This window comes from Dermacentor silvarum, chromosome 10, assembly GCF_013339745.2.
Source record: "Dermacentor silvarum isolate Dsil-2018 chromosome 10, BIME_Dsil_1.4, whole genome shotgun sequence".
NCBI classification, from domain to species: Eukaryota; Metazoa; Arthropoda; class Arachnida; order Ixodida; family Ixodidae; genus Dermacentor; species Dermacentor silvarum.
In genome coordinates, this window is record NC_051163.1 from 1,153,653 (window position 1) to 1,179,911 (window position 26,259).

General features: G+C 46.2%; 1 protein-coding gene and 1 non-coding gene across 3 annotated transcripts in view; both read right to left on the reverse strand.

Annotated features, from left to right (window-relative positions):
* The window catches only part of LOC119431139 (eyes absent homolog 2-like), a 90,291-nt gene that overhangs the window by 39,507 nt on the left and 24,525 nt on the right, over window positions 1-26,259 (reverse strand). For both annotated transcript variants that reach the window (XM_049657858.1, XM_037698612.2), the window contains exons 2-9: window positions 22,245-22,315; window positions 14,934-15,186; window positions 14,258-14,460; window positions 13,652-13,761; window positions 12,592-12,741; window positions 11,455-11,697; window positions 5,744-5,821; window positions 4,706-4,857 (exon numbers count right to left, since the gene is read on the reverse strand). In XM_049657858.1, coding sequence (XP_049513815.1) covers window positions 4,706-4,857; window positions 5,744-5,821; window positions 11,455-11,697; window positions 12,592-12,741; window positions 13,652-13,761; window positions 14,258-14,460; window positions 14,934-15,186; window positions 22,245-22,315 — 1,260 coding nt within the window. The remainder of the gene's footprint in view (window positions 1-4,705; window positions 4,858-5,743; window positions 5,822-11,454; window positions 11,698-12,591; window positions 12,742-13,651; window positions 13,762-14,257; window positions 14,461-14,933; window positions 15,187-22,244; window positions 22,316-26,259) is intronic.
* On the reverse strand, window positions 7,799-7,880 carry Trnal-aag (transfer RNA leucine (anticodon AAG)). The gene has a single exon. It is a non-coding gene; the product is annotated as a tRNA-Leu (tRNA).

The window sequence follows — 26,259 nt, forward strand, 5'->3', positions numbered from 1 at the left end:
CGGCTGAGACTGAAACTGGAAGACGGAGTCCCCCGCACAGAATCCACGCAGAGACAAAGACGAAGACAAAAGGAAAGAGACAGTGCTGGGAAGCACTCGCACGTCTTTGTGTGTGTGTGTGTGTCTGCGCGCAACTCTCCCTCGCGCGACGTAGTGGTTGAATCGAGAAGAAAGGGGGGACGGTGCGGGGGTGCCAGCGTCGGGGCCGCCGCCGGAACATCCGGGCTCTCCTGAGCGCGCGACTCCGATTACAATCGATGATAGCGCGCAGGCGTTTGCTGCCCAGGCCTGCCTGCCGTGAGGAAGCCACGCCGCCCGGCCGTACCAGAAAGCGATGGCGCTTCTCTCGTTGTTTGCCTTAGAATGTCTACTGCTGATATTTAAAAAGGCAATGGCGAAGAGGAGCGCGAAATTAGTTTAGTCTGGTCACAGTACTATCCTAAAACACAATTTATATTTGATAGAATGCTGTTGGTCAGTAGAGGGAGAAATCAAAACCAAGCTACCCCAAAATTCACATTTTCGCGCTCACAGTGTACCAAGGCGCTGATGACGTAAGTATGTCGTCCCGGATTTCACCGCGTTTTAGCGTTTTCCGGATATATTCCTACAGGAAAAGCTTACGGGAAGGGGTAGTCACGTTGACTCTATACTTAATATTGTATGTTCGATTACTTCTTTCATTATATAAAGAAACACTTCAGCAGCAAAAAAAAATAATTAAATTATGGGGTTTTACGTGCCAAAACCACCATCTGTAGCCAAAACCACCACGCCGTAGAGGGGGGAACTCCGGATTCAATTTGGACCACCCGGGGATCTTTAACGTGCACCTAAATCTAAGTACACGGGTGTTTTCTGCATTTCGCCCCCATCGAAATGCGGCCGCCGTGGCCGGGATTCGATCCCGCGACCTCGTGCTCGGCAGCCCAACACCATAACCACTGAGAAACCACGGCGGGTCTATTTAGCAACAAGCAGACCCTTTTAAAATACGTGAGATAAGCACTTGCAGGTGTTCAAATATTACTTGATCATATTAATCAATCAATTCATTCATTCATTCATTCATTCATTCATTCATTCATTCATTCATTCATTCATTCATTCATTCATTCATTCATTCATTGGTATTCTTAAACAAGACATGGACCATGTGGTAGTGGAATGGACATTCTATAACTTGCGTCCAAATTTGGCAAGTAGATAATTTTTTCCTCCCTCGACGAAATTCGGCCGCCGCGACCAGAACTCGTGCCCGCGACCTTTTGGTCACTCTTCAATGTCGACGAAGTTTTCCTTCCTCATAAAAGTGCGCTGCGCAAGCTCGCACAAGGCTCTGTGGCGTTTCGAAAAGCAGACATCCAGAAATGCTGTGTTTTGTAGTCCTGATAGTGAGCGACATTCCACATACGCAACGCTGCTATGCCTCGTGGAAAACCAACAACAAAGGACAGCGCAGCACCTGCACGTACCAAGGAAGTGACGACGACGCTCGCTTGGCGCGCGCACGGGGAACAATCACGATTGTCTCTCAGCTCCCTTCTCAGCTTACGTCGGGGCCACGGCGTATAGGTGGAACTTCCTTCATCGGGCGTGGATGTTGTGGGTCCCTCTCGCGCGGTTCGAAGCTCAATCTCAACATCCGGGCACATTCAGTCGGAATGTATACCTATTCTTAGAACAATGCTTCTGAGCTCGAGGAATTGAACTTGAGGCTCGATCTTGATTTACGACCATGCCAAGCCAACAGTGAAGCCAAGGAACTCGACTGCCACCAGCGGCCATAGTAGTCGTTCTTAGCACTTTCACCTGCCTTTTATTATTATTATTAGTATTACGTCCACAAAATGTATCGCCAATTCACCCTCAATATATATATATATATATATATATATATATATATATATATACACATCGATACATGCATATTGCGTCTTTCTTTTGAACGATGCGCGCGGGCGTCGCGACGAGGAAAACGAACTGCTTTTTGGGCTCGAGCTGCCGGCTGAACTAGCCAGCGCTGCAGTTGTTGTATAAACATGTCTTGTAAATAGTCTTCAGTGTAATGAATCCCTCGTTCGCGTGACCATGTTTTATTCTACAGCTCATTTACGTACAAAAGGTTAATTTCTGCAATGCTTTCTTTAGCTTCATTGTCTATTGGTTTCACGTGGACATGGCGCGGTATTTTACGGATCGAACACGTGCATTTCGCAGCTTTCTCCTACTTAACTGAAAATTTGTCAAATTCTTTTCGTTCTTTATTTTCATCATTTTGCTTTTTTCTGTTCTGTTCCATCAAGAATGAGTTGATTTGGCGAGGTCCAAATAGAAAATGCCTCGGCGGTTCAATTTCTGTCTTTTCGGCGACAAAAAGCAACAACGGCAGCAGCGTCAAAAACAACGGAAACGAAAACGTCTGAAACGTGTATGCCTCATTGGTTCCCATGCCACCGCACAATACGGGATGTACAGTAAAGTCCACTCTTAGCACACGGTTAGTACATTGTCATCAATCACAGCTGACAGGTCACGCGAATTCCTGAAGACTACAACAGTCTGCCTGTCCACACGGTCTATAACTGTCTAAACATATATGTCTATACCTGAAGCTTCATATAAAGCGTTTTAATTCACTAAAGTTGAAAAATTGTTTCCGTTATGTTCACCATTTAGTTGCTCCCTGTAAGAGTGGGCCATATACAGTGTACTTTACGGTTTTTAACCTGTAGTTAAGAAGTCTTGCATGTAAGACAAGGTGCTCAGGGAGGCCAAACTAAAGTCGAATGTTCCCGATGACATTACTCGTTGGATAACAGACAAAAAAGCCGCTAACTTATTGCTGCAGAACCTGCATCAAGCGGGACTGCATGCATTTATTTGATGCCATTTCGCTAATACTTTCGTACATATGCCTTGCGGTAAAATCCCTCGATTAATAAAAATAAAGTCCTGTATGTACGAACTCTAAGTACGCAAGCTATGCAGTACCATTTAATGAAGAAAACTCCGTGAACACTGTGTCCATTAACGATTCCTTTAACATATTCGCCTTTTGTTGCAGTTCACTAGTCAAAATACGTTATAGACGAATATAGAATAATATAGACTAATATGTTTTCAAACTCGGCTGATAGCTTACTTTAGACGAATAAAGCAAGAAGACGAGCGATAAAATTATTCACTCGGTAATTTTCCATATTTCATTTGTGGTGGTGTTCTGTTTGAGCAAGGCGAGAATGAAAATCCATGTGCACTGAAAAAATACTGAGGCCAATTTCTTGAGTACCATGTACGAGTACCTGAAGATGTGCGACAGCTACTGTGGGCATTGTCGATGTTAACTTAATTAATTAATTAAATTATGGGGTGTTACGTGCCAAAACCACGATCTGATTATGAGGCACGCCGTAGTGGCGGAGCCCGGAAATTTGGACCACCTGGGGTTCTTTAACGTGCACCTAAATCTAAGTACACGGGTGTTTTCGCATTTCACCCCCATCGAAATGCGGCCGCCGTGGCCCATTGTCGATGTCAAAGACCCGTTTAAATCAACGCAAAAATGCGTCATCTGGGCAAGGTGTAATGTAGTTTACGCGCAAAACATGCGGATTACATCGGGTACCGGGAACTCGTGAAAGGGACGCCATGGACTGGTCAACTACAAGCAACCACCTTTATATATATTCAAGGTAGCACCATCAAGTCACCCTTCATACAATTCATGGTCACATGGCTGAATATTTGCTATCGACTGTTATTTGTTTGTGTATTACAGTGCTTCCATTCTTAGTGTGACACTGAGTGACAAGCACCATCGTTTCTTAAACTCACGTTCCATGCATCAAACTTCAGTTGCGAAAAGACACTTCGTTGAGTGTCTTTGCGTGCTGCGTCACGTTTCGCTGCACTTATGGCATGGATGTTGCATCCAACAGAACGCATCACGGATAAAGGAACGCAAAGCACGTAGCATAAGCAATACAGTATACTATATACCGGGTGTTTCAGCGAACACTTTCAATTTTTAAACGCTGACTGTGGCAGATAGCACAATTCTAGATGATGAGCTGGTCTACTCGAAGAGGCGGACATTACTTGCACAAAAAAACTGAAATACATAATCGACTAATTAACAAATGCTAATTAAGTTTCTAGCTAATTATCTTATGGTCGATATTGCAATTTACAAATTCTTGCCGTGGAGTTCGCAAGGCGGATCCACTTGGAACGAATTCTCAGGATGACACCAGTTTCGAGATGTTAATTCCCGAATTTTGCGGGGAAATGCATTCGCGTTCGAGTTACTTTCTTAACAAAACGTCGTTTTATGCATTGAAGCACAAATGTAACTGGAACGCGAATGCATTTCCCCGCAAAGTTCGGGAATTAATATCTCGAAACTGGTGTAATCCTGAGAATTCGTTCCAAGTGGATACCTCGCCTTGCGAACTCCACGGCAAGAATTTGTAAATTGCAATATGGACCATAGGATAATTAGTTAAAAACTTAATTAGCATTTTTGTTAATTAGTGGATTATGCATTTCAATTTTTTTTGCAATTAATGTCCGCCTCTTTCAGTAGACCAGCTCGTCAACGAGAATCGTGCAACTCCCACAGGCAACCTTTAAAAATTTTTGAAAGCGTTCGCTGAAACACTATAGCTTGTCCTAGTGAGACAGCGCTTATTGCCGCGTGTACCTTTCCGTATCGTCCGGCGAAGGTACCCGTGAGTAGAGAGTGGAAAATGATGATGGTCTCGTCCAGGTCCCAGATGAACACCCTTTCCAGGCTGTTCTCGGGGTCCGGAGATGGGTTCGCCTGCCGCCGACCGCGGCCCCGGCCGCTGCGACCTGCAGAACACGCGAACCTCGTTTTATAAACCGCGCTGCCTTTAAATCTTCCCTGACCACTGCGCACGCATTCCGACCGCAGACCATTCGTGAGGAAAGTGACATTAAAGTGATCGAACCTAAGATCGCCAACTCTTTCCATTCTGACAGTAAAACTCCAACAAACTAGTTTTAGTCAGGAATACGTTTAACCTCTACTGAAACGTTCCGTGTGCCATTCGAAACATTCCCCTTGTTTTCCGTAAAATGTTCACAGAATATATGTGGATTCCATACAATTTCTATATAATTTCCGTAAGAATTGTACGGAAAACGTATGAAATTATCTAAGTGCATATGGAACGCTTCAGTAGGGATAAGAACTTAATTCCGCAAACAATCAATCAATTGGAATAACCCAATCAATATCAACAATGTTCACAGCGGGTTCAACATCAGACACGACTATGGCTGCGAAAGCAGGCAGTTATTTTATGGGGTCGCAAGCAAATCCAGACTCTCAAAATGGTCTATGCGAAGCAAGCAGTTCAATATAGTTTGACACGGCTAAAGGTTAAAAGTAATCAATTTGAACTTACTTTCTTCCTTGGGTTTCTCCCTACGCAAACGAACTCCGTCCCTCCCAAGGTCAACGTGACTTTGTCACATAAATAACAGTCATATGCGTCGCAAGCATTTCCTTTATTACTGATGTGCACTCAGCACTTTCCGGTCACTAACCCCATGCGGGTCTCAGTTTCCCATGACACTCCTAACAATAGAGAGTAGTGGAGCGCATAGCTTTAACGTTTTTTGACGATCATTGTCGTGTGACAAAGTTACAGCGTAAATAATTAAAGCCTTTCAAGAGTTAAAGTGACAAATAGTGCAGAACGGGGGCAATCACCTTTCTTGGTTCCTCCAGTGACGGGGTCGCACTTTGCGGGAGGGGAGGGGCTGCTGTCGGCGCCGTACGAGCCGTCCACTGCGAAAGATATATAAGGGGCGCGTGCACTTACTTCATACGATTTAGAAAACAGTTGCGGGCGAATTCAGCGCGAAGGAAACATTACAAACATAAGCAAGCCGGAACTGTAAGTTTTGCATTGACCAGTCCTGAAATACGAAGCTTTCGTTTTTTTAAAGCTACAAATGGTAGAACGAACTTAGATCAACGGCATGAATTTGCTTATGCAGTTATGTAAAGTACGCGAGATGATGCGTGTCGGAGAAAACGAGCGTGAAGTGATGAAGTGCGCGTGTACAAGCACACGGAGAAGTGCGAAAACAGTAATCTATCAACTACAGCAAACGACTGCAATCTTCTGATTCTGCTCACGCGACAACACATGCAGAAAAAACAGGGAAGAAATGACAGATATATCAAGTGTCATACACGGGGCTAGAACAAACTCTGCGACAACTTAGCATTGAACCATGTGTGCGACCTATACCTGGTCCCATTTCCCATGAGGGGCTCTTAAGTAGGGTACGGCGGTCCAAATGACTGTGAAAAGCCACCAATACCGCTTCATTCATTCACTTCAGTGATCATTGCGTGCTTGAGAATAAAACAACAAAATTTTTCAAAGCAAAATAATTAGAGCACACACAGTGTGCAAGTCTTTGCGCTATAGGGGGAGCAATTGCCAGCCTCGTCTGCCATGCTATAACCACCACCATCTTTTGTCGACTTTCTTGTGCACACTCTTTTTTGGCTACTTAGGTTTGGTACCTCTATGCCAACAAGAATGCGGAACACGTATAACTATCAGAACGAGGGTGGGGGAGCTCACTAGGCAACACTGTGTTTGTTGTCGTCAACGAGTGCTGCACATCCAAACAAAAGAACGAATGAAGTCAGGCACAGTAAATGACAACACCCTCGTTTCTTTTTACAGAGCTTAAAGACATTGCTTCACTTTCAGGAAAATGGGTCTCAGAGCCGACAGATTTTATTAACTCAGTCTACTTACTTTCTTTAATTTACCCTCTCTACCCAGTAGGTATTCTAATGGCGTAGCTCTTCATTTATTCAGTGGTGTAATAAAAATGGCCGAAAACACGCAAATGTATGCCCGTGTAGAAATTGAACTGGAAGCTCGCCACATCTCATAAAGTCATCTGTGCTGGCCAAACACACAGGCCGGCGGACAGCTGAAGTAGCACATTGCCCACTACACGGAGGTTCGATATAATTTTCATTCCACTCGTAACATCTGCGTTTCGAAGAACGGTCTTGCAACCAGCAGCCTCAATGGAAGAAGTCTACGTTGTCAAAGGGCACTTCTCTCATCCTTTCCTCTATTTTATTTTCATCTGCGTGTGTTGTTGCATTCTGTATAGCTTGTGTCCCGTTTTATGCTGGCCTATAGCTCTCCCAAGGAGCCAGTGTCGATCTTAAATGCTTGTAAAACATCGTCGCCGTTCTCTGTGGACAGTTGTCTTCGAATCATCCGGAATGTTGAAGCACAGCTGCAGGGCATCTTCGGTAGTCAGCTTGCTTTTTTATTTCTCCTGAAAGAACAGGTCCGTTTTTCATTAAAATTTCATAAGGAAGAAAGAACGACTCACCAGACGCGCTCTAATAAGCAAGCTAAATTGCTAAACCTTATCAAATTCACTCAAGCTGACGCGATGTGTCCATAAAGCAGTATTTTTATTGCTGAAAGAAACACTAAAATTTGCATAAGCCTATTTAATCATCGAAGAAACATGCAGACAATTACGAGTCTAAACGTACTTGCCATGAGGATTGTTTCGTCAGAAGGCTGCTGCAGCATTCTTTTCTTCCACTCACTTCAAGAGCTCATACAAATATGATGAACGATATGGTGTGGGAGGAAACAAAAGTTCCAATATGCATTGAAAAGGTTGCAACGTCTCGAAGGCCCTGGCACTATCCTAATATCCGGGCATCCCCACTGACGACTAAAAAATTAAAAAAAAAACGAAAAAATTGTGGCAGCGGTGGGATTCGAACCCACGCCCCCGAAGAGACTGGTGCCTTAAACCAGCGCCTTAGACCGCTCGGCCACGCTACCGACGGAAGTGAACTGTAGATTCTTTTCTACGGAACACACGTATACCGGTTACTTGACCTTGATAAGAGCGCTTTGACAAAGGTGAAACCCTAATCGCACCCTGCCGGCTTTATCGCGAAACGTTGCTACTGTTAACGCGCTTTTGCGTGTGCACTCTATCATTCGGCAGTGCCTTGCTCAGAAGCGATCTCAGCAACATGATAATACAACGGTACCGATAGGACAACCGTGCTCGACCACTTGGGCTGGGAGCAGCATTCTTGTTTAAAAAAAAAAAAAAAAAAACTCCATTGATTAGTTAAGGCATAGCCAATTTTTATTATTTGTTCCCATATCTTGTTCTTCAAATATTTCTGGTCAGCGTGACATGGTAATGAAAATGCACAGATAAAGTTTTATCGCAGTGCTGGCCTCCAGCAGCACGTGCATCGTCACGTGAGCTTGAAATTAGGCGAAACCGTGGCTCTTCAGGAGCTTGTCGCTCCCCTGTTTACCCGTAGATGTACTCATTTTCTGCAGCGCCAGCGCAAAGCTGCGTCACTAGCAAACCAGGTGGCATTATGCGTCATCGGATCGCCGTCCGGGCCGATTGTTACATCACAGAAGCAACGTCCAGGTACGTAGACCAGGAACTTCAGAATGCGCGGTACCCGAAATCACAATTAAGTTGGAAAGGTCGATCGGCAGTTCTGCCACTACTTACCCAACGCCCACGGTGTTGCAACTCGGTCGCGGGAAAGCGTTGTTGCCTGGGTTTCTTGCATAACAGCCGCACGTCATGTTAAAGCTTTCAGTCTTGCAACCTTTTCGGGCGTTGCATGTACCGCTGTACAGGATGACAGCATTGCGACAGCAGTTCGGAATTTGAAACTGGGTGTGCTGTGCTAGCTGTCCATCCTTTCCATCAAGCCACGGTCGTCGTCACCCCATCTCGTTATCGCCACCTCATCAAATGTCGAAGAAAACAGGGTTCGAACCCGTGCGGCTATGTAGAGTTGAGAGGCGGACGCACTTAAAGGGACCGTAAAGGAAAATAGTCAGTCGAGCTAGATCGATATATTATTCATCTAAAAGTCTATTGTTATTTTTCGTCTGCCAATACGTCACTTTGTTGCACAGAAACGTTGCCACCTAAGTTCCAGCTGCTGTTCTCCAATTTGAACCACCCGTGCCAATACGGACGAGTGGAAGTAGCCTCCACATGACCTCCCTCTAAGCCGCTCTCTGTGAATCAGCCAGTGCTGACGTCACGTCAGAGGTACCTTAGCCAATAACATGCGGTGCCACTCCAATTTTAAATGCGAAGCATTTGTTGGTGAACATTTGCCACTTTGACAGTATCTATCTATCTATCTATCTATCTATCTATCTATCTATCTATCTATCTATCTATCTATCTATCTATCTATCTATCTATCTATCTATCTATCTATCTATCTATCTATCTATCTATCTATCTATCTCATGACTAAGGCGAAAGCCTTAGTCATGAGCGTGACTAAGGCTTTCGCCTTAAGGTCTCTCAGGCGTAACTAAAGGGACTCCTGAGGACTCATGAGATGAATGTCATGACATGCGTAACATGTAGGTCATGAAACAGCCGCCTACGTCTTGGTGCTCTCATGGTAGTTTCGTTAACTTGGTAGGCTCCCCGCACACTGTTTCACATAACATCGATTCCCACAGGGCGTGGGGTGGGATCTGCCGGCTTTTTTTTTTTTTTTCATTTTCGTTCTTTTCTCTCTTGCAAAAGTTTTGTTCTCGCTCTGAATGACGAATTTGTTGTTACAGAAGCGTCACGTTTAAATCTAGCTCGACTTAATGTTTTCCTTTAATTTAGCTTTTAACCACTGAGCTATCGCGGAACACACACACTTGGAAATTTGTGCGTTAGTACGTGGTTTATATCATTGCATTCTACCGGTGCTAACATATGGGGCAAAAATTTGGAGGTTAACAAAGAAGCTCGAGAACAAGTTATGGACCGCACAAAGAGCGATGAAACGAAAAATGGTACGCCTAACGTTAAGAGACAGGAAGATAGTGGTGTGGATCAGAGAACAAACGGGGATAGCCGATATTCTAGTTGACATAAAGCGGAAAAAATGGAGCTGGGCAGGCCATGTAATGCGTAGGATTGATAACCGGTGGACCATTAGAGTTACAGAATGGATACCAAGAGAAGGGAAGCGCAGTCGAGGACGGCAGAAAACTAGGTGGGGTGATGAAGTTAGGAAATTTGCAGGCGCAAGTTGGAATCAGCTAGCGCAAGACAGGGGTAATTGGAGAGCACAGGGAGAGGCCTTCGTCCTGCAGTGGACATAAATACAGGCTTATGATGATGATGACATGGTTTCGTGCGATACTCGGACTCCAAGATTGATGGCGTCAGCGTACGCACTTCGGAGGCCACATCAGCCAATGCCGTATGTAGCGGACAAAAATGAAGTTGGCTGCATAGCATATAAGTTGTTTTTGAGGAGTTGGCCAGGAGAACTACCTGAAGGCTGGTTATCTTTCTCCTTCAAGCGTTTCCAAGAGTATTAATGTTGCACAAAATCCTGCTGACTTTTCTGATTAGATATATGCGTGTAAGGCACCATATCAGGGCACCATATTTCCCCATCTATTAGGTGAACTAAATGTTGACATTTTATCAGAACGAATCCACCTTCCTGCCCCAACTTCCCAATAGACTTTGGGATGCCTGCTCTGGTACTCTGCCAGTCAGATCAGTGGGTGATAAATGACGATTCAGAAGGGTGCGAGCTAGTTGGTACGGATCATAAATTTTTTTCTCTCTTTCAGCCCACTGCGAATAGTATATATTTGCGCAAGCTTCAAAAAAAGATGTGGGCAGTCAGACCTCGTACCGTGTTCTCCCTTGTCCGTGTTTTTGGCGCTGTTTTAAAATTAATGCTACATGACTGCAGTCCCTTCCCTCATATGGCCCCACGCTGCCGCCATGCACGTGCTGCACTTTCGAAGAAGTCCGTAACTACTTTCGTCTGCGAGTCGGCACTTATAAGATGTGATTTATTAATGCCGCCTAGCGCGACACCTGGCGAAACTGTATTTGCGAGTTTCGTAACCATGAACGTTCACCAGTCAGCGGTTAAATTGGGTTTCTTATGGCCAGATACTGCATTTACGAAGGAAATGCGGTGAAAAGCAGTGAACTGCAAAGTCAAGCGGACTTCTTTTGACGCCAGCGCTACTACGACCCATAATTGGGGGAGGAGGGGGGGGGGGGGGCAATTGACACCTCCGTCACAGAGGCTCGTGAATACAGGAGCCCTAGCTTTCCTTCCGATAATTATTACGTAACTGTCTGTGCAATTATTGCTTCCAAGGCTGCATAATAATCACACTTCGCGAGCTGTAGACACTATCTAGCACCTCCGTGTTGTCCCATTTGAACGAGCGGTGGATTTGATTTCAATTTGCGTAACTGATGCTTCTCATGGCGGTAATTACAAGCAAAACGTTATCTTTTTCGTTTCTTTTTTTCATATCTGTCCAGAATGGCACCACTTCATTTAGTGCATACGAGAAGACAGGGGGCGCCACGTACCATGCTGCTGCTGCGACGGCGGCAACTGGGCCAGCTGGTAGGTAGAGGGCGCCAGCGGAGAGGCGCACGCTGCCGCCGCGGCCGCGGCTGCCTGGACGTAGCCGTAGCCTTGGGCGTAGTACGGGTAGCCCTGCGCTCCGTAGCCGCCGTAGCCGGCCGAGTAGTCGAGCGCCGTCTGCGCAGCGCTCGCGCCACCGCCGGCCTGAGCAGAGCCACCAAACGCGCTACCCGCGTAGCTCGAACCTGTCAACAAAAAAAAAAAAAAAAAAAAAAATAAAGAAAAAAACACCACGTGGAATGGCAGCGCCAATTTAGGACGCAATAAGTTAAGAGCACGTCATAGAGAAATATTAAGTTAGAGCAGATTAGCAAATCGAACTTATGAAATACGAAATAGGAGCGGAGAGTTCGTGTGTCAGATAAAATAAATGAATAAAAGGCAAGAACGAGACGGGTGCATGGTGGCGACGCTACCTTGAAATAGCCACACCATGCAGCTCCACCATTTCCGTGACGTCAAAAACTTCAACACCGTCCCTTGTGAACTCTTTATTTGCTTATAACCTAAGAAATGCTACGCACCGTTACAGAGTGCGCAAAGATAGAACCTTCCCGCAGTATAGCTGCACTCAGCGCTTGGTGCACAGTCGCGAGATGAAGACTGATAACCGCACTCTATTAATTAAGAAATGTGGGAGTGATAGGTCGCGGACAGTCAAGCGACAGCCAATGACAAGCACTTACTAGAGTGTACCATAGGAAAACACGTTGCTGTGAAACTGATGCTTACACATGGATGGGAAGCTACGCTGAATAGATCCAACAAAACGCTACGTAAGAGACACGATCATCCATGCAGGATGATTCGTCTGTCATGTTAGAGGTATGCAGCGCAACTTGGCGCCCATGGTCAAGAACCAACTAGGGTACGCGGAACCTTTAACTGACGCTTTTACAGACTGCCGTCTGCAGTGCCAATAGGCACCACAAAAAACACACGACACAGGCACTGTATGTCTACATCGACTGTCTTCTGCATCTTTTGCGGCATGTTTCGCACAGCACACAGCATGCCTTCGATTTTGCGAAGTGGTATAAAGGGTGTAAGGCAAAAGCGGCAGGAGGTGTCATCTTTACCGTAAGCGTAATGTCCCTGGGCCGCCTGTGCCGCAGGACTCTGGGTGCCGTTGGAGGTGGCGAATCCTCCAGCACCGTACAGGTAAGACTGGGCCAGGTTCGACTTGCCCTGGCCAGTCGATGCGTTCGCCGACGAGCCTTGTCGGGAGCCTGCGGGTCACATACACCAGAAAAAGGCTCTTCATGCGCCGTCCGGCAACTATCTGCTGAAACTCCAGCTATGTTCTAGGTAAATACCATCTCGTCTCAGGTTTAGGTATTACCCTGTACGGAGCACATGTATCTTCCCCTTTGTCGAACGAAGATGTCAGAGAAATTAGACGGTCACATACCAAGATGAAAAGATGCAGAAGCTAGATTATTGCTGTATAGTGATCTCACATGGATGTTGGGATGAAATAAAGGGTGTGCGAAAAAAAAATAATAACCGACGTTTTATATAGAGATAAATCGTATGTTTCAGCAGTTACCCTTATTAGTGTAGTTGGCAGTGAACACAGGGGAGATGTGGTTTCCGAACGAATATTACTGCGGTCCGATACCCATGCTCTTGCGCATCTTGCATATTCGCTTCTTCTCACTATAATGCGACTCTTGCACCATACACTAAGCGCAAGATCGTCAGTTTGAGTGGGTAGCTACATCGGCGTTCGTACAAACCCATCGGCTTCCTGGACAAGGAGCTGGCGAGAATAACCTTGACCCCGTAGTCCTTGTTACTTTAGGAAGAGTCAAGTTTCTATGGGCTGTACAACAAATAAACGAAATCCAGTTTGAGAGCGGATAACTAATTCAATTATCTTTGACTTGTGATTTCGATTATCAGCGGACAACGCCTTGCTCAGATTTCATGCGATAATGCGCAACACGTGGGAAATACCACACATTGTAGAGACAGAGAGCTGTAACAAGACGTGCTATCCGCTGAGCATGAGCTACAACGCTAAAGCGCGTGGCAAAAGCGGTCGCCCGTTGTAGCTCATGCTGAGTGCGATAGTACATGCTTTACGTAGAACAAAGCGAGAAAGATGCGGACAACAGGAGGAAAACAGGCACCGACCGTACGAGGAGAGGACGTCAGAGCTGTACGCCTGTCCAGACTGGGTGCCGTATAGACTCGACGCCGGCATCGAGTAGGAACCACTGTTCAGCTGGCTGTACGCCTGCATGCTGTGATGAAAGACATGAGGTGAGGGCGGCGTGTGTCCACGAAATGCAGCGTCCCGACTTACCAAGCATTGGCTATAGACATCCTAAACCCACCGGTAAAAAACAGTTGCGAACAAAAGCAACGATGGCAACGCGGTAGCAAGTGAAGTCAGTCTCGCTAAATATAAGCTATATAGCATTGAGGGAGGTACGCACTTATTACGTCCCATCACCAGCCTTCATTAGAGGTGCAGATTTCCGCGTTTTCTTTGAACCTACGAATTACATGCTACGTCAAACAGCGGCCGCCACTCATTTGCTTTTCTTCGTTACATACACGTTAAAGAGAAATAACTACTGGGTGGCTAAACACATAATTAGATTTGTTATTTACAAATAAATCTCTCTACAGCTTTGCTCAGAAATGAGCTATTTGTTTGGAATCGGTGTGAATTGCGGTTACTCTGGGGGGAAAGATAGTTACGAGCTGGCTCAGTTACAGAATAGCGCGCCTAACCTGGTGTAATATGGCGCGTAAGCGGCGCAATCCAGGGCCGAAGCCGCGGCGGGGCTGCTCTTGGAAGGCAGCGGGTCGGCGTCCGTGGGAGACACGACTCCCAGCCGTCCGGCCCCGCAGTGAAGCCTGTCGCCCAGGGAGCCGTCGGTCGCGTACGGTGCGGCCACGGGACCCAACGCCGAGTCCGCGTAGTCCGCAGAGCCCTGTGGTGCGGGCACCGCCCAAGCGGGAAGCAGAACAACGCCTAAGTTCTGAAGAAAAGTCTACACTTTACGACACTTCCAGTGAATGGAGATGTTTCAGTCGTAAGCAAGTGCTTCGTGTGTGACTGTGTGCGCGGGGTGCCCTCTTATTTTGTGCCCCTTGAATTCTGTGCTATTTCTAATCAATAATTTGATCTACCTACCACTCTGTGATGTTCGTCAATAACAACTGTAATAATTATAACCTAACATTGTGTAACCAACCGGTAAGAATACATCCTGTGTTCCATGCAATTTTAGAATATGAAATAGGCCATCAAATTACCTCACCATTACCCTAGTATGCTAGTGGAGTGTACCTTTCAACCGTCCCCCCACCCTCTCTCTCTCTCTCTCTGGCTTTTCTCTACCTTCCGTAGTACTGCACAGAACTGGGATGGCGTGGGGAAGAACGGACGGGGGCACCCACTGACCTGGTGCAGTTTTGCAAGGGCCTCCTGATTCTGGGCGCTGCAGAGATTCCAGGCAGTGGTCGGGTACGGCTCGGCCGGCTGCTGAGCCTGAGCTTGCTGCTGACTAGGCGGTGGAGGTGGCTGCTGGGGAAGGGAGCCGAGACCATTCACCACTCCTCCCAGAGCGTCGTCAGCGCCCACGGGCGAGTCCGGGCCCGAGTTGTCCGAGCCGGCGCTCGAGCCGTTCTCGGCGGGGCTGCTCTGACTGTCCTGGCTGCGATAAGGGCGGCACCAAATTGAGTGCGCTGAATCTACGACCTCATCCTGTCATCACTGTGCATTGTTCGAGCACCAAAGGGACGCAACAGCGAAGTTCTGCCAGCGCCCGTTGCGTATTCTTCAGTGGCTACAGCTCGGCTTCCAGCCAGACGTCTCTGTAAGTAGCTTACAACTATAGGCGTATCTGGTACGGCGCACGAGAGAGAGAAAAGTTTAATGATACGGAATGCAAAGAGGTCGGCCTGAGGTACATTCCTCTAGCCAGCTACTCTGCGTTATGGGAAGGGGAAGAGGGACAGAAAGAGGGAAGAAAGAGGCACGCACGATGGGTGATGATGACGAGAGGAGGAGGATGTAAAACATATAGCACGAGTCAAACTAGTGATGGCGCTTGACAGCAAACAGAAACAGGTGGCGCTTAATTAACCATTTTACAGGCGAAACGTTGAAGTTAAATCTTGGAACACAGACGTTTTATGTAAGAATGTTATAGCGCTGTTCTTCATCTGCGTCCGTGTACGAATGCCTTCGTTATAAGGAAAGTCACGAACGCAGGTAAAGTTTTCTGAAAAGCATTCACATGAAAGATTTCCAGACTATCTTCAAATATTCACAGATGCATATGTACACAGCGACGGTCAAGGCGCCTCTGCAGCTTTTTTCTGCCCTTCGACTCAAGTACGACGTATATTTCGTATACCCCATCCAGCCTCGTCAACAACTGCGGAGCTATAGTAGCAATTAATGTTGCACTGAAATACGAGCAAGAGGAGTTAACCGCATCGAACATTGCCATTTTTACGGACTCCCGCACTGCACTTAGCGGATTACAAAGCAACCATATTGATTGCCAAGTTGTGCACAGCATTACTGACTCTGCCAACAAAAGTTCATCACGTGGGGTATCTCTCGTTGCCCAATGGATACCTTCACACGTAGGGATCGCCGGAAACGAAGAGGATGATCGGGTGGCTTCAACTAGCACTCATAACGACTGCGCTTCCCCTGAAATCTTGTGCAAGCTTGATGAAGCTCGTCCGCTGATTCGTCGCCACCTACTCAAGCAGCATCCAGACCAGCGCTTCGCAAACTGAACGTTCCCGCCCCGTGTTCGCGGTCGAGGCTTGCCTCGTCGCGCTATAGCGCAACTACTCAAGCTATGGGTTGGCTGTGCGAACGTGTGCGAACATTTATACAGACAAGGACGTGTGGCCAGTCCATCGTGTACGTCTTGCGGTTGCTGCGAGACACTTCAGCACCTGATATTGGAGTGCCCCGCTTTTAGTGCGCAGCGCATGTCACTAGTGAAGGACTATAATCTCTTTGACCTGCGGTGTACCACACTAGACGAATGTTTGTACTCCAGTCGTTGTGCGTCTCGACGCGATCAGGCTCATCGCGCTCTCCTTGCTTTTGTAGAACTAACGAACTTAGAGGCACATTTGTAACCCAGAAACTATTTCTTGTATTTAACATTCTTTAGTAGCGTGACCTGCAGTGACCGGCCCTACTGTGTGTGACCTGTAATGTGTGTTATACTTTATTCTTGGGGATTTGTCATCTCGCTCTTTCTTTCCTGTTCCCTCCCCTCCTTCCTATATTCCATTTCTATGTTTCTGTCTCCTCCTTTCTGAAGAGTAGGCAGGCGTTGTGCCCCTTGCGGTGGCAGTTGCCAGCCTTGCGCCTTGCTCTCCTTTTCCTGTGTATATGTTCTGTAGCGTGAGCTACACTGGCCGAGGTTCAGCAGTTTCGCGTGGCTCCTGGAGAGCCGTGCTGCGCGTGCGCGAGGAGCACACGACGCACAGCTGGCGCGCCGGGCGTTTGCCCGGCCATAGAGGAGGCTATGGCCCGGCATTTGCGCTGGGCCCGGCGTTCGCGCTGGGCCCGGCGTTCGCGCTGGGCGTTTGTGCTGGGCGTTTGATAGTGTGCGCTGGGCGTTTGCCAGTTTGGTATAGCCATGGCGAAGGAGAGCAGCGGCGCAGAAGAGCGGAGAAGCTTAACTCATCGGATCCCGAAGTAGTTGCCTCGCAATTAGCGGTTGAGCGTAGGAAGAACGAACAGAAGGCTAAACGTGCTGCGGAGACACCAGAGCAAAGGGAGGAACGTCTAGCAAAGCGGCGTCGCCAGGAGGCTGAGCGACGTGCCCGACCATCTCAGCAGCAGCAACAAGACGCCGTCGATGACGTCAGGGCTGGCCGATCGATTGACTATGCGGTGAAACTTAGCGAAAGCGCCAGTACGACTCGGACCTTCGAGACAGACTTCGTAAACAATCCGTTTGGATATGTGTGCGACGTGTGTGAAAGACTGTGGCACATGAAAGACTTGACGCCGGTAAGTAGTGCCATTCGTGAAACGTTGAGTTTAGCGGCGCCGCCTGAGTGAGGTGAAACCGTGGCGCGGGTTTGTACAACGTGCAATAACTTTCTCGTCAAGCAGAAGATTCCACTCTTTAGCGTTAGGGACCCTTTACCGCGTTGTAGGGACCCTTTAACAAATTTGTTGGGTCCCAAAAATGTGTAGTTTCTAATTGTGTTGTTTACTTATGTTAAATAAACTTTCAAACTTTCAAACCAATGGATATCGTTACCCGCCCATGTCACCAGGTCTACCGGTTCTGAACGATGTGGCTGACTTAGCTCACGCTACGTATATCCTGGCATAGCCGAGCTAAGTCACTGCTAATTTTCAAATCAAATAATAATAATAATAATAATAATAATAATAATAATAATAATAATAATAATAATAATAATAGCTGGCACTTCAAGCTATATGTTCGTTCGTTTGTTTGTTTGTTTGTTTGTTTGTTTGTTTGTTTGTTTGTTTGTTTGTTTGTTTGTTTGTTTGTTTGGCAGACAGATAGCACGGCGAATATAGATGTACAGCAAATCACTACAATGTGCAAATTCAACAATACAACACTGAAACATAAAACAATCGTAGAGAGAGTGTGATTGTGAAGAGGGAGAGGCGCTATTTTCTGCAACCTATTAGGGAGCACGGCTCAGCACCAAACAAGTGTAGAGCATTTCTACTAACTAAAGAAGAAAACCTTCCAATCTGCCTAAAAGATCACCCATTCGAAATATTTGCTTCCAGTCAGCGATAGTTCCGAGGAAAAACGAAGTCATGTTTACGTTCCTCGGCTCGTGCGAGAAATTAACCAACGCCCTACCTGCTATTCTCGAGCTCTGACTCCGTCTCATCTACAAGAGAACACGACGGTTTATGCCCGCGGGCCCACACCGGCTACTGAGGTTGAAACATAATAGTTTTTTTAATTATTATTTCAAACACGTATAGAGCCTACATATATTGTAGCTGCTTTGTGTAGCAGACGTATCGCATCCGCCGCACCACTTGAAAACAAGATCGCTCGCAAATGCAACGTGCATGCCATCACACATGCTAATTTTGGTTACGGTGAAGTCGTATATAACACACACGTGTTCAGCAGATGCCGGAAGAAGCTGAAATCCAAGCACTAAAAGGAAGAGTCGGATGGTAAAGTTAAGAGAGGGGTAAAAGGAGGGGACATATACTGACACAGATTTATTAGGGTGCCCTGAAACATTAGTCATGTGATATAACCACGCTGATAAGAAACAAATGTGGTTTCTTACCAGAGGTCTCGGCGTTATGAGAGTTCCTCGTGCTCTAAAGTTTACCGAGAATAGGTTCGTAGCGCCATTTATGCAACAGTGTCACGTCACGGCTTTCTAAATCTGAAGCATCTGTTTTTCCTTTTAATCAGACGTTTTGTTTCCTTTAAACAAAAAAGAAGAAGAAAAGCAGAGATCGCAGCTTTTCCGCACGGTGGGCAGACTTCTCTGTAAAAGAATTTCAATCAAACAATATGGATGAGGATGAACTGCGGCGTATTTTCTTGCCAACATGAGGACGGTCTTATGGACGCCGCACGTATTTAATGCCGCGAGATCGCACTGTAAGGCTGGTACGTGGTACGATATATGTACAATCGAACCCGGATATATCGAATCTGAAGGGGATCAAAAAAAGTTCGATATATAGGTAATTATACACATAAAATAAGAAATTATATACAGAAATTTTCAAGGCGAGTTTACAGCTCTTCCATATACACAATCATTCGTTATATGTGGGTTCTATATATGCGGGTTCAACTGTATATTAGCACGCGGAATGCACTGCACTCGTGCACGCAACGCTAGCTTGGCCCCATTGAACGCATCGAACGCGTGAACGCAAATAAGGAAGTACTCGGTATTCTATGCAATATTCAATGCCAACTTGTGTCGAGTATTCGAATTTGATTCGGTTTGAAAAGCACAACAAAAGAGACCGTTACAATTAGAGAGACGACCAGCACGAGGGCTCACTTGAAACTAGTTCTTCATTGTTCACGGTACATCAACATATACAAAAATGTCAATCAGACATGCGCAGTTGCCTTTGTAAATCGATAGTGTAGATTCAAGAAGTCTGCTGACTAAATCAAATCCGTTTTTTTTTTCTTAGTCTTAACTATTTACGGATATATAACTCACTGTGGAGCACTTCGTCGAACATCGTCCGCGCCGTCTTTCTATACTATTAGTAAAATTTAGTATGTTTTTAGTGCTCGTTTCCCCTTTCTTATTTCTTGTTATGTACAGGCAGAATCAAAAGATTACTGGATGCAATGACCGCGGGAAAGTCTAGATTAGCCCAGTTTAGCTTGCATTCATTAAAACAGTTCAACACTATGTTGGTTTGTCCACAAGTACACGTATCCCATTTGAAATCCAAGCGGCATGCCCAGGCTCAAGAAGTATTCTGGTTTTTCTCAGATATCGCATTTCGGTGAACTTTTGACCATGCCTGTACATTCCAAACGTTTACTACGGAAACATTCCTGATAACATATTTAACTATATGCCTGTCAGCGTTATGGCCTGGCATTCCCCGCAAAGCCAATTTTTGTTTGGCTTTTTTTGCCTTTGTTGTTCTTGGTTACTAACTGAGACAGTACGAAGAGTTTGGTTACTCAGGAGCCAGCTATCCCAAAATCGTAGCTCATAAAGAAAAAAAAAGAACTAAACGAGAGTACAATATAAACAGAAAAAAAAAAGACTAGAAATAATCAAACGCTTTCGCAATCGCTTAGACTGAAAGGATCACCGTACATACACTCCCCAACCAAACTAGTAACATCACATAATGTTGCTAATGTGCACAAATCATGCGTATTTCAGAGTCAGCGCATGATCTGCGTTAAGCATGAGTAGTATCTGTTCATGTTGAAGTGTACTTGAGTCCGCGGCAAAGCGCATAGAAAGTCACTAAAACGCGGTCGTCATGCAACAAGTCGTCATGCACGGTATCCATGCTCGTGACTTGCATACTCAAAATGTCGAGTAAGTTGAATTTCATTTGATCTCACGGAATCCGATCAAAAAAAAAAAAAAAGGAAAAAGCCGTCAACACTCATCATTGTTTTTAGTATACGCGGTGTCGCAAAGAGCGGGGATCGTGTCTGGGCTCCGCGGTCGACAGATGGTCGTCGCTCCCTCTCCGCTCTCGCCCTCGGGTTCACGTGGTGCGTCACAGCGACACCACGTCACAGCGACTCCCTCGCAAAGCTGGATGTGTTTGCTTTGGAGATCGCCCGTCGCACGGGCGTCTTCGGAAGCTGCCCGCTGAGACCGCTAATCAAGCCTACCTCAACTTCCCCCCTCACTCCCCTCCACCCTCCGTCCCCCTTCCGCAACCTCGGTCACCGCGACTCGCGCCGTATTTTCGCGCCCTCCCCGACGCCGGTGGAGGCTTATCTCCACTCACGCGAACCGAGCCGTACGTATGCGCCTCCTCTGATGCGCCAACAATTTATCACCGGCTTTAAACCGAGGCTGCTTATATATATAATCGGTAACCGCTTAGGAGATAAAGTGTGAGAGAGTTTCGGAGGGGAAGGCGAAGAGGAACCTATTTCGAGGGTCATTTCTATTTATTTAGTTCCCAGGCCAAATGAAATGTGTCGCCAGCCCGAATCCGTCAGTTCGCAATTTAGCGCAGGGGGCCGGATGACCTGTTTTGCTTATAGATCAGCAGTCGGAACAAAAGTAGAAGGAGCAAGTAAACTTTAAAAAACAGAAGAAACACGAAAATAAAGCATTGCAGGATATGTTTGTCCCGAAAAAGAAGCCGGTCAGCCCAGAAGAAGATAAGAAGGCTAAAAAAGTTACGGGAAAAAAGAAGTCAACTGCAGGCACCAAAAATACGCCACACGCTGTTTCGTTTCTAGCGTCGCTGGGCTGTCAGCGACGGCAGCGACCGCCGTGTGCTGAGGAGTAACCTTCGCACCGCTTCTGTCTTTCTCCATTTTCTTTATTTTTTTCTTTCTTTCCTAAAACGGCGGACATTTCGGCAATGTTTACTTCAAGCTTAAGGTCACATTGCGCAGTTGTTTGGTCTAGCAAGTTATCGGTCTACAGCTCAAGGACGCTATGCGAGAATTTCATTTATCCTTTAACTCGTTTCCTCTCTTTATAGCGGTTATTTACAGCAAACCGTGCTCCTCAAGGTTATGCGGAGCCAAGCGTTGAACAGCCTTTGGTCAGGACTAAATCACTGCTCTGACGCAGTAGTGAGTGCCGATTAAGTGCTGCAAATACGTATACGCCATTAGAAGGAAGTACCCGCTGGACTTCACTATTTGAAGGTTGCTGAAACTCGGTCGATATCTTGAAATATACTTTTTTGAACATGCTGCCCGTTGAACGCGCCGATGTATTGCGGGCAAGCTCAGCAGGTTTTCGAAGGGGCAGTGTTTAAGAATCCAGGGCATGCAAATGGAATAAATGTCATCAAATTTGGTGCAGTGAATGCCGAGCAATATGATTGAACTGTTCCTATATGTTTGTATAGGAGCTCCTGGGATACACCTTTCTCTTAATATTTATCTTAAGTGGCCGAATTAATGTCGCCACACACACTGGTGAGAACGCGTCGCGCCTCACTCTCCACGAAGTGCATTTTGCATAAGCAACGCACACACCGCACAATGACCGCGGAAGGCGTCCTGCTTACCTAGACTCTTGCAGAGCATGCTGGCCTCCGACGGCGAGGTCCGAATCACTGTCCTGCCGTCTGCGTTTCGCCTGAAACAAAATAAAACAAGAAATAAGTACACCTATATACTCCTATATGTTTTTGTGTTTTAGGAATTAAAGTCGCGTACTTTTTACTCGGACCGTGATCATATGCCTCCCGAGCACGGAAAGCGATACGTATAATATTACTGCAGTTCGTCAAGTCGACACACCTCAGTGAGTGAATACAGTTCCGATGTGCACCTCCGCAAGAATCGACAACCATAGTGATCGCTCTCCTTCTACTTTTCTTTCTGTCAATCACTTATAACCCCTTCTCCCCTGCTAAGGATACCAAACCTGACGTGCGTCTCGTTGATCTGCCTGCCTTTTCTGCACTTTTCTCTCTCTCGGTCGCATAAGTCGTCCGTGAAGGTAAAACATTTGGGCAGTAACCATCGACGATGATTGTCAATATAAGCGAATAATCGAACTACTCAATAAATGTATTTCCTTTTTCAAGGGAATGATGTGCTTGAACTGGCATACTTGTTGCAGCGAAGATATTTAGCTGGCGTTTGTTGTTTCATTGCGTAATTCGGCAGATAACAGAGCCGATTCGTCATGCGCGTGTTGTCTCCAGTGGCGCGAGCGCCGGCGTGGAAGGTGACTGTCGTGTACTCCTCTCCCGTAGCTGCTACAGGGGCGACAGGGAGATGAGGGCTGACCTTCCCGAGCGCTTCACCACAGTTGCTAAACTCTCAGACCCCCCAAAGCTCTCACGCGACAGCACGTGAGCTCAGCGAGCTATAATAGCCGGCGTTCGATGACGAACGCGCCCAGCAATCAGTTGGGCGAGAGCAGGTACCCTTTGATTCGGCGCCGGTGAAAGTCCGACCACCACGAAAACGTGCGGAGGAGTAAAATATAGATATTCTGTTCAAATCATTTCAGCTGTCGACGACATAAATACAACACCAGCTACTGTGCACTGTCACGACTACTCGATCAAAACGCACACCTGTGCGTATTGATCTGTGCGTTTGATCAAGTGGCGGGGGCACTGTTAGCTATATGCACATAGCTATCTGCACCAGCTATGTGCACATAGCTTGTGTTCTCAGGAATTCACGGGGTCGACGTTCTCTAACACATTGCCACTTCGACAAACAGTAAAACATTATAACAAAGAGCTATAGTCACACTGAAGAAACCAAGCACTGTGATAACATTCTAAGCAACCTCAGTTGTAGTTTCGGCAAATTATGTGACCTCGGCATGATCTTTCATTCAGCTTTATTGAAGAAGACGCGAAAAAGAAGCCCTGGTGAATCACATTCTCTGAAGCACTTTTTTATAAGTCAATTTGAACCATTTTAGAATTTACCAGCCCTTCCACTGTCGAGAAAATGAGGGTAAGCGAAGCTTGGTCAGTGTGTATCTGATCTTCGTCAGGGTAACGCTCGGAAGCCGTCGACTCGGGATTCCCTGATCGTGGCTGACGGCGGGCATCGGCTTCGGAAGCCCTCGCCTCGGGCATCGTCGGCTCTTCGCTGACGGCGAGCCTCGGCTAGGGAAGCCTTCACGCTAGAATCGGCACGTCGACGACGAGCCCTTTGCCGAGCGAGTTCACGCCGGCGTTCATCAAACGCAGCTTGCTCCTTTTCCGAGCGCACTACGCGTGGCCTTCCCATCTGTTCGCCGAAACTGATCTGAGGCGAGGGTAGCCCGGAGGAGCTCGCACCAACCCGTTTTCCTTCCATGTCCCTAGGGCCTCGCGACACACCAAACGAACCTGATTGGTCGCGCGCGCGTCACGTGATCACGCGTGTAGCATATCCAATACAGGTCTTTCTTTCTGTCTTTCTTTCTTTCCTTCTTTCTTGTCCTTGGTATGTGTCATTAAGCTTGGACCCTTTCTGCACTATCATCAGGATCGGCCCGCACGACAGGGGTATGTGCGATTGAGCTAGGACCCTTTCTGCACGATCGCCAGGATCGGCCCACTTTTCCGCGTGACACCACCACCACCACCACCACCACCAATGACGTCCCGGACTAAGGACGACACCTAGTTTCATGGTGTCAGGCTTCACCCTCTCTCTTTGTTCAATACAAGTCTTCATCACCACCACGAGCCTTACCGAAACTTTGTAAATAGTGATATATATATATATATATATATATATATATATATATATATATATATATATGTGTGTGTGTGTGTGTGTGTGTGTGTGTGTGTGTGTGTGTGTGTGTGTGTGTGTCACTGCATATATCATAATCATCACCCAGCACCTGTCATGCAGCACATGTGAGGCGAATAGCCAGGCTAACATATCCAGCATCTCATTGCAGAATGTTTCTTTCTCTCGCTCTAGTTTCACTTCCTAACGTTTCATTTCCTTTCAGTGTTTCACTTGTTATCGCATGTCGTAACACAGGAATAGTCAGCATCTCTGCGAGGCGCCAACATCTCGGTGCGCATATTTAGTAATACTAATAATAAAGATATGCTCTTTATCACTTTATTTTATTCTTTTAGTAAAGGGAGAAATTAGGCTAGTTGTATTCAGTTTCATTGAGTGCATTACAACGTGATTTTTTTTTTCTTTTATTTTTTTTTAAATTTTTTGCTGACTTCCCCAGTTGTGAACAGTATGTAACAAGCCTTTCAGAAATCTTAGAAAAAGTAGTACTTCAAGTTCAGAGTCGCGCAACTTCGGAACGAAAACAGGCATCCGAATTCTACAAAATGCAGAGATAAGAACGTACAAAGCAAGCGAAGGTAACAAATTTGTATACTTAGTTCCGCAACGTAGTGCTATCTTGTGAATATAGCATTTCTTTAACTCACAAGCAAGGTAACAATCTTAAGTAGAGCGTAAAAACCACATGCTTATTTCGCAGATAAACGGGACAGAAAAGGACCGCCCCCCTTCCCTCTTCTGTCAATGCCACTTCTCTAATGCAGATTTTCACCGTGTGGAGCGCGACAATCGTGTTTGCGGTAAGTGCAGTACAGGCGTCCCTACTAGAAAGCACGTTTTGCAGCCACTTGTAGTTACAGAATAAAAAAATAAAAAGTTCATCAGCCGGAAATTAGGCAACGGTAGAACTATGCGCCATCCTGTGCAGCCGTGGCGTCACAGAGGGCGAATCGCACGCACGTTCTTTGATGACTCAGTTTAAAAACAACTCGTGCAGCACCGCTACCTCACTGAAAGCCTAAAACGCTTGACTCCTCGCATTGCACACCGACGGGCAGTAGTGTGTGCCTGGAGACCGAAAATTCAGCCACGTTGACATGAGGCTCACGGCGCTTCATGTGACAATACAATACTTTCTTTATTTTCTGTATAGTGCTTTTTATACAACAAGCTACAATCTACATACTAAAATGAGCATTAAATGGACACTGATAATGTATTCTGTCAAAGCTGCATTCTCGTAAATGTTACGGTAGTAGGTTTATGTTTTGAAAGACAATGAAGGTAAACGTTATATTCCTTTTGTGTTCTTTTCTGTTTTTTTTTTTTTTTTTTTTTTTTTGCGTTGGAATTTTAGCACCGGTATGTCTGTGTGACATCGTGGATTTGAAAGTACTGTTTTCGGATTTGGGAGGTGTGGCGTTCAGTAGAGTCTCTTGACACATTGCGGCTTTCAGTTCTCTTTCTTTCATTCTTTCCTTCCTTCTTTTTTTTTTCTTATTTCTTTTTGGAATGCAATGTTGCCAATAACATCCGAATACATCGTTGCCGATAAAAATTTAACTAGGCCCGAGCAGACTGCGTCAAAATACATGACCACTCAGCGCGCCAGTGCGGGAATTTCAAGGTGGCGTCGCCACCAGCGTTTCTTTTCTGGCTTGCCAAGCCTCTCCTGCTGTGGTAAGACTGTTTTCTTTGATAACTTAGAAGAGTCATTTACAAATACCACTCAAATTAATTTTCTATTTAGTGTACCTTCAAGAATAAGCACCAAGGCAAGCTAGTTTGTAAATTATACACGTA